At 36.2% G+C, this 9,487-nt stretch overlaps 1 protein-coding gene across 1 annotated transcript; it reads right to left on the bottom strand.

Annotated features, from left to right (window-relative positions):
- Window positions 1-3,594: 3,594 nt before the first annotated feature.
- Window positions 3,595-7,661, bottom strand: LOC133987753 (galactose-specific lectin nattectin-like). Its single transcript, XM_062427197.1, has 7 exons — window positions 7,641-7,661; window positions 6,617-6,653; window positions 5,818-5,903; window positions 5,233-5,367; window positions 3,924-4,035; window positions 3,809-3,820; window positions 3,595-3,659 (listed from the first exon to the last, which is right to left on the bottom strand). The coding sequence occupies exons 1-7, from the start codon at window positions 7,659-7,661 to the stop codon at window positions 3,595-3,597; spliced, it is 468 nt and encodes a 155-aa protein (XP_062283181.1).
- Between the last annotated feature and the right edge of the window lie 1,826 nt (window positions 7,662-9,487).

Below are 9,487 nucleotides of genomic sequence, written 5' to 3'. Positions count from 1 at the left end.
AGATCAAACAATTAATCAATTTATAAATTAATACATTTGAATCAAAAAATAATGGACAGATTAATCAATAATGAAAATGATTGTTAGTTTCAGCCGTAATAGGTACGTAGTAAATATCTGAAATATTACCTTTTGCTTCAGAGATGACCGGCAGAGCTGAGGAGAGGACAGATGTGATGGAGAAAGAGCAGTCAGTCATTTATACCTGGTCAGATATCTTTGGCTGTGGAATGTAAAACATTCCTTCTCCGTATCAGATGACAGGGGGGCCTCCCCACATGGGACAACAAGGAAACAGAAAGAGAATGCAGTACATCCGTGAGTTTGATTTAACATATCTGTTCATTATTCCCCGTTCTTGTTTACTAAACTGCTCAAGCTCTATGAAATGTGAATGTGGGTATATGGGTTTAGGAGGATGGCCAAAGGTGCCAATTTAATCTAGTCAGACCCTAAAACATTCTCGTTGTCTATGGAAGATGGAAGTGAAGACTAGAGTGAAACCTCCATGCTTATACGTATGCACACCAAACTTGTTGGTGCGTTACAACACAGATACACATGGAGCATTTATTACTGGATTATTAACAGGATCATGTTTATGTTGGAATATGAAGAACAAATTGTGTTATAGTTTTCCCTTTTTCAGCAGCGGGGGCTAAGCTTTTTGCACCTGGGCGGTGTAGTATGCTCATTCTCAGAGTAAGCAACAATATGTAATTAAAAAATTAGAAATAAAGTGCACTTTATTACAAAACAAAACATATTTATATACATTTATTCATACACAGTAGACCCACAATTTATAGGGGTAAATTGTAAAAGCAAAAATTATCATATTTAATAATACATTAGAAAAGAGAAGAAAAAATGTGTCCAAAAGTGTGGAACAGTGTAATAAATTTTGTTTGCCCTGCAAATGTGGAAAAGTGCAATGAATGTGTCTCGTCCTTCTAAAATTAAGGTATTTTGCAAAGTAGGGTGCATATACCTTGTCAGATATCTTTGGCTGTAGAATGTGAAACATGCCTTCCTCGCGTCAATTGACATGGAGCCTCCCCATATTGGACAACAAGGAAACAAAAAGAGCATACAGTACATCCGTGAGTTTGATTTAACATGTATATCTGTTCATTGTTCCCCATTCTTCTTTGCTAAACATCTCAAGCTCTGTTAAATGTGAATGTGGTTGTGTGAGATTAGGAGGATGGCCAAAGGTGATTTTGCAGGGTTGGGTGAAAGCCTCCTGCAATTCTCTTTCTCCACCAATGAAGTTTATATCTTCATCTGAGATCAGTTCATAAGGGCAACCTTGGCAGCTCAAGAAACAGCTGAATGCTGTAAGGAAACTGTCAAAGTCTATACGAGCCAAGATCTTAAGATAAACACAGTTACGAAGATGCCAAATAAAGGTTACTAAATTGCGTGTGCAGTGCAACAGATTGCCTGTTTGGTTAGCATGCGTTTTGCAGGTGATCTACTAAGATTAACTGCGCAAATGACAACAGGTGGAGACAGCAGTATTTAAATGAGAGTTTTGCATGTCTTAATGGAGAGTTTGGATGAGCAGAAAGCCTGCAAGTGCAAAATGAAATCTGATCCCATGGAATTAAAGGTTCTAGTGGAAGTGGTTAACAAACGTATTGCATAAAAAAAATTACCAAAAAAACCCTATATGGGAGAGTATTTGTGACAAAGTCAATGCTGTTAGTAAAACCAAACGTATTCTACTCTTCAGGTTTGGTAAATCACATGCATGTGCTAAATAACATATTTGCATTTTCTCCTCCCTATATTTTGCACACTGGGGTAAAAACGCCCCATATTGGATATTGATTATGGCAAACGTACTAAATGGACAGCGCGTATTATATTGCACGTTTGAAAGATGCAAGCCTCAGTGCGCAACGTTAGTTGATCAGCTTGCACATTTTTTTGCGGGTGATGTCAAGTTTGCACACGTTTTTACACACGTATGATTTAGTGAATCAGGCCCAGTGAGTGGTCTGCCACCAAGCGGTGAGTTCCAGTCCTCTGAAATGATGCCAACACGGAAGTAAATTAAAACTGCATTCTATCAAAAGGCCACCAGGGGATGACCATTTTGGTGTCAAAAGGACTTCCGTCTCTATACAAGTCAATGGAGAATTCACCAACTTCTCACTTGATTTCTAACCTCAGTAAACGTTTTCAAAATGTGTTTATGGTCTCAATCGCTAGTTTAAAGCCTTCTTCAATGCAGTATGATGTTCATTTGGGACATTTTGGCCTCCCTGATTTTATATTTGACGATAAAGCAGGGTATGCATTAGGGCGTGGCTACGTCGTGATTGACAGGTTGATTGGTTCACAGGTTCAGGAGGGCTCTTCATGCTCTTCCTGATGCCCATATAAGTAGAATCCGTGTTTTTATTTTTCCCAGCATGCACCGGAAATTTTCAAGATGGCACTGCTCAGATCCGATACTATTGGCTTCTGAGCATCAGTCCACAAACCAATGGGTGACGTCACGGATGTTAAGTCCATTTCTTATATAGAGTCTATGTCTGCCACTTAAAGAGGATTCCCCTCTTCTCAGTACAGCAGCCAACTTTGACAGTAAAGGGCCCAGGTGCTGAACCAGGGGGAGAGACAAACTTTGTCATATGTCAGATCAAATAAAACAGATATTTGTGGCAGTGACTGCACACTCAGCAATAAAGGTATGTGATCAACAAGCTTTCATATTCTATTTTTTACATGGTGACATGTTTGCTAAATGACAATACATGCGAGAAGGATCCATTACATGTCATTTTGCTATCTTAGTTAGAGCTGTAACTGATAATTATTTTTATTTTCAATAAATCTGTTAATTGTTTTCTCAATTAATCAATTACATCCTTAAAATGTCAGAATATGGTGTTTTGTCCACAACACAAGATGTTCAGTTTACTGTGTTTACTGTGTTTATGTTTTAACAGAAAAATAAGTCAAAGAATCAAGACCAGACAAAAACATGTTTTCAATGAAAGATAAGTTTTATGTACTGATTGGTTAGTTGATTACATGAAGTTAAAATGATTCAAACAAGAAAGAAAATAGAGCTGTGTGGGACATTTTGGAAGAGAAACAATCCAGTCAGTTGTTATACAAAGCACACAATTCAAAGACATACATGTAATCTACCATGTACAGCAAGGCTACTGTAATATTACATTTGTGTTCAAACTCATGTCATCTGTTCTTTTTTTTCCCATTTTTGAGTTGTGAGTTTTAATGAATACTGAACTTTATGGTCCATCTCCTTTAGTTTCTCTCTGCTGATGGAAGCTTTAACCTCATGTCCGCTTGCTGTTTTTTAAAATATAAAGTTGAGTTTAAAATGAGACAGATTTTGACAGTTTTCTTTTATATTTGCAATATTAGTTTGTATGACAGGCGCAAATGGTTACAGAGTATACATATTTAAACCATCGCAGCAGTTTTTCTAAATTCATTAATTCAACGTTACCAGATAATCAAAAATCAGGATTAATAATCATAAGAGTTCTACCATTACAGAGGAAGTGGCGTTCTCATTGTGGCATGCATGGTGAAGTACGATGGGCTGCATCACAGATCCTTGCCACAAACAAAAGGTTTTCCATGGTGACAAGGGATATCATTCCAGTACAATCCTGCAGGGAAAGATTGACAAACAAGCAAAGCCACAATAAATGTTTTAGAGGAGGTTTTATTTATTTATACAACTAAATTAATGGATAAGATGTATTTAAATGTCTGTAAGTGCACATTTTCTAAAGCTTCAAGAATGATGCGAGTATACCTGCTGATGTACCTACAGAGAGGCAACACATGACCATACAGCAAACTGTACTGGTACAAAAGTATTTCTCCACAATAAAAATCAACATCAGGAAGCCAAGAAATTATATTTGTACCTCCAAAGTTCATCTCTATGCAGTTTTCATTTCCTCCATGGTTGTTAGGCTCCCTGATGTACCAGCGGAAGTAGCGAAAATTTGAGCCATCACTCCACAACCATGTCCCCTCCTGGAATAGTGAATGTAATGTGACACATATAAAACAAAAATAATATTAACGCTTGACACTAATGCAACAGATTACAACAAAGCAGCAACCTGCAACCAGATTTGAAGCATTAGTTCTCTGATCAAAGGTTAAAAACAACCAAAAAGATACAAAATAGAACCTAAACTATCTTGTAGGGCTGCAACTTATGATTATTCTCCATTATCAATCAATCTGTTTGTTATTTTCTGGATTCACTGATTAATTGTTTGGTTGATGAAAATATCGGTGACTTCCTGTTTTGTGCAGACTAAGAGTGCGAGGTAGGCTTGTGCTGATTCACGATCAGATTGACTATCGATTAATGAAGAGACGATTGTTGATTTTTTTCCTGCAGATATCAACAAATGAAATTTAAAATCTGCTACGCAACAACCAGTCAATTAATCAATTAGAGAGTCAGTATCAGAGTAGTCTTTATTGTCATTGTATATGTACAACCAAATTGAAATTAAAAAATAATAAACTGCTTGTAAAGGAATACAATAAATGAGTAATTAGTACTAAAACTAACTAAATACTAAACTAACTAAAACAAAATACACACACAAGGCATTCCTCTTGCTGCCATCAGTATTGCACAATTCTCCTTAATATTAAACTAAGAAATTGCTGTTGCAGTTAATACAGGATCAGATTTTTGGAGCATTTAGAGCATTTACTGCTCTAGGATTAAAAAAACAACGTTTTTTAACCTGCTTGTCCGTGTTTTGTCCTGTAACATCTGCCTCAGTGTGAGCCAGGTGGGATGGGTCTTTAAGGATGGTGTAGGCCTTATTGATACTATTAAATTAATATAAAATGTAATAATTGCAATTTGATTAATTTGAATTAACCTCGTTTTGTGTCATTTTTTAAAGAGAAAAAAGTCCAAATTCCATCTTCTTAAATGTGGATATTTTCTGGTTTCTTTAGTCCTCTTTTGACAGTAAACTGAATGTATTTGGTTTGCTGTTGGTCGGGACAACATTTGTGGATGTAATCTTGGGCTTTGGAAAAAAGTGAGTGACACTTTTCTGACGTTTTATAAAACAAACAATAAATCAATAATGAGATATATTATTGTATTAATAAATTAATCAATAATGAGAATAATGTATTAGTTGCAGCTCTAATGGCAGAGAAAGTTGCATCAGATCCTATGTTTGTATATCTCACCCTCACTGCATCATAGCCACCAATCCAGGTACGGTGGCGAGCACTAGACACTCTTAAAATCAGGTCACTGAGGAAGGTGTTTTCATCAGCACTGTGGATGGAGGCCAGATTCCCACCAATAGAGACGCATATATGCTAGAGAAACAGAGCGAGACACAGTGACATAAAAATAACATTTTAGGTTGTGAGTACAGAGAAAAAGAGTAAGAAAGAGAGTGGAATACAAAAGGGTCTTTTTGCAAACATCATATGTGATGATAAAGTCAAAACACTGATTACAACCAATATATTAAAAGACAAAGAAACATAAATATACACAAAACATTCAACATAAAAGTAAATCCTGCAATGCAATAACATCCACCCACATCAAATTACCTCAGTAAAGCAACGACAGTTTGGTGGTTAAAGTAAAATTGTCATTTGAAAATTTAATTTTGAATCTGTGACCATGTTCCATAAACAAGTCCTGGCCAGACTGCTGTAAGCACTTTTCATTTTTTAACAACTGGATATTTAGTTGAAAGGTGTTCCTCAACATAGCACCAGTGTAAATAAAAGAATAATAGTTTTTGCATTAAATACCTCGGCATCGGCCCATACCCTTGCCTGGCGATAGAAAATGAAGCAGCGAGAGCCAAACTGAGTCCAACCAGCGGGACAACCAGACACTGCAAAACACTTATCATGTTAGAAATAAGCTGCACATGTGGACATTACAGTCATTAGTGATTATTGAACATTAATCCAATGCCAATTAAAATGTACAGGTCAAGGGAGGTTGCATCTTATACTTTAGGAAAGTGAATAACATTCATCACCATTATCTGACATTTTATGGACCAAACAATCAATTCAGCAAGAAAATCATCAACAGACAGTCAGCGGTGGTTAGTGGAATAGTCTCATATTTTTTCATATACCAGTGCATGCCTCTCACTCACAACACTTTCATATGATTAAATGGAATTAGTCCTGGGCGATATGACCAAAATGTAATGTCCTGATAACGATACCTATCCCGATATAGCACATCTTAAATAGTTGGTACTCTCAGACTTAGAGTAACGTTCACTCACTTTAACTATTTTCAGGCATGCATATATTTATGCAGCTATTCTGGTTTGGTAACTTGCAGCATGGTGAACAATATGCATGCGCATTTAAGTCATCAAAGCAATGATTTTATTAGTGTTGATGGCTTATAGAACATTTCATTTCAGACAAGCGGCAGTGAATGCATAGATGCTCAAAGTGAGGGACATACATGATGAAGTCAGCCTGCACATCATTAAAACAACAATTAAGATATCATAGACGAGATAAATCGCACACCTCTAATTGGAATTATTACAACCAAATAAAGCCAAACAGAGTTACCAACCTTGCTCGTCTGAGTTATCTGTGGCCGACTCTGTGATCTGTGAACATAAACACATCGTTTAATAAGCTGGTAATAATTTCAGTGTTTAACTCTCCACAGAATTTTATGTAGCAAATATAGTGACAATATTAACATTATGTATAGACCATGGTGTATGTGGAATATGAACATGTGAATTTTGGTCTCTGGTGACAGTCTCTCAGTTTTCAGACCCACTTCCCCATGGTTTCAATAGGCTATGAATATGTGGTGCCTCATTCATTTGAAAATTTGCTTGTGATTGTAATTATGGTGATGATCACTTGTAAAGCCACAGTGTAATGGGAAAACAATGTAATTGTGTATGAAAGTAATTACTAAGATTTTGTTTCTCCTACAACAAAAAAGAGAGACAAGGACACTTTGGAAGTTTAACTTACAGTTCCTGCAATGAACAGTCCACTGGTCAAACACAGGAAGAAAACGAAGTGACAACCTGATGCCATCTGTGTTAAACATAACAAATTAAAGTAATTAAACTTTAAAAAAATGTGCTCATTTTATCCAAATATCAAAACATATTTTAATTAACCTTTTACTATCAAAATTTGATCCATTCAGGGAATGTCAAAGCCGACACCAGATTAAAAAGCTTCTGTATTGGTGAAATATAGAGATTTATCTGACAGTGACAGGTTTAATCAGCATTGTGTGAACTTGATTTGCAGAGCGTTGATTTATATGTCCTGCACTATAGCTTTAAACCAATTGCCAACTATTTGGACAATCAATTAATCATTTTGAGTCAAAATTTCCAAACCCTCTGATTTCAGCTTCTCAAAATGTAATAGTGTCAGGTTTATTTAGTCCTCTATGATAATAAACACAATATATTTTAGGGGTGGGGGAAAAAATGATTGTGATTGCGTTACAGACATGGACAATTCTGCATCGATTTTTAGTCAAAAGCTGATTTGATGCATGTGATTCTGACGAAAAGAAAAAGTTGGAGCTGAAATGCGAGGATAGTGCAGCATGCACATACCTGAGTTATCTTGTTATTCATCTTCACAAAAGGCAGAGGTTGCTAGCATCTTTTGATTTAATTACTAAATAATCACCTTTGTGAGATGATCATGAGGTATACTGTGAACTTTGTATGCTGTCACTCAGTTAGCCGAGTGGAGCAGCAAACAGCAGTAACAAACAAGACACACAACACACTGCAGCAGTAAACATGTAATTTAAACTGATTCTGAGGTGAAGAAAATAAGTCAGTCTGTTTCACATCAACAACCCTGCCCATGCTCAGCATGTTGGACAGTGATGGTGCAGCAGAGAGGCTGCTCTCCACTGCTGGAGACATGACGTTAATAACGCAGTGGGGCACTCTGCCTCCACCTCATTTTCTTATTCTCATCCGGGCAAGAGACTGTAAGATGCTTTTAATTCATTCATTTTAATTAATGCAGTCACCTTTTAAAGTAAAAAGGCTGCAGAATATATTTATCTGCCTGTTATGAACCGTATTGTATTTTATTGGACGATAAACTGAAATAAAATTACGTATAGCATTAAAAAAAATGTATGTATCAATATGCACCAATAATAATCTTATCAGCGCATCACAGCCCACTGAATCAGAATAGAATATAAATTCCCACCCCAAATATCTTTGTGTTGTGGATTGTTGGTCACAAAACAAAACATTTGAAGAATTGGCTTTGGAAAATATTGATAAACATTTTCCACAATTTTTTGACATTTTACAGATCAAACAATTAATCAATTTATAAATTAATACATTTGAATCAAAAAATAATGGACAGATTAATCAATAATGAAAATGATTGTTAGTTTCAGCCGTAATAGATACGTAGTAAATATCTGAAATATTACCTTTTGCTTCAGAGATGACCGGCAGGGCTGAGGAGAGGACAGATGTGATGGAGAAAGAGCAGTCAGTCATTTATACCTTTTCACCCATCTTCAGCTCCGTATCAGATGACAGGGGGGCCTCCCCACATGGGACAACAAGGAAACAAAAAGAGAATGCAGTACATCCGTGAGTTTGATTTAACATATCTGTTCATTATTCCCCGTTCTTGTTTACTAAACTGCTCAAGCTCTATGAAATGTGAATTTGGGTATATGGGTTTAGGAGGATGGCCAAAGGTGCCAATTTAATCTAGCCAGACCCTAAAACATTCTCGTTGTCTATGGAAGATGGAAGTGAAGACTAGAGTGAAACCTCCATGCTTATACGTATGCACACCAAACTTGTTGGTGCGTTACAACACAGATACACATGGAGCATTTATTACTGGATTATTAACAGGATCATGTTTATGTTGGAATATGAAGAACAAATTGTGTTATAGTTTTCCCTTTTTCAGCAGCGGGGGCTAAGCTTTTTGCACCTGGGCGGTGTAGTATGCTCATTCTCAGAGTAAGCAACAATATGTAATTAAAAAATTAGAAATAAAGTGCACTTTATTACAAAACAAAACATATTTATATACATTTATTCATACATAGTAGACCCACAATTTATAGGGGTAAATTGTAAATGCAAAAATTATCATATTTAATAATACATTAGAAAAGAGAAGAAAAAATGTGTCCAAAAGTGTGGAACAGTGTAATAAATTTTGTTTGCCCTGCAAATGTGGAAAAGTGCAATGAATGTGTCTCGTCCTTCTAAAATTAAGGTATTTTGCAAAGTAAGGTGCATATACCTTGTCAGATATCTTTGGCTGTAGAATGTGAAACATGCCTTCCTTGCGTCAATTGACATGGAGCCTCCCCACATTGGACAACAAGGAAACAAAAAGAGCATACAGTACATCCGTGAGTTTGATTTAACATGTATATCTGTTCATTGTTCCCCAT

The sequence above is a fragment of the Scomber scombrus genome, chromosome 10, assembly GCF_963691925.1.
Source record: "Scomber scombrus chromosome 10, fScoSco1.1, whole genome shotgun sequence".
Taxonomy (NCBI): Eukaryota; Metazoa; Chordata; class Actinopteri; order Scombriformes; family Scombridae; genus Scomber; species Scomber scombrus.
Note: the sequence above shows the minus strand (reverse complement) of the source record. Positions and strands in the feature narration are given on the sequence as shown.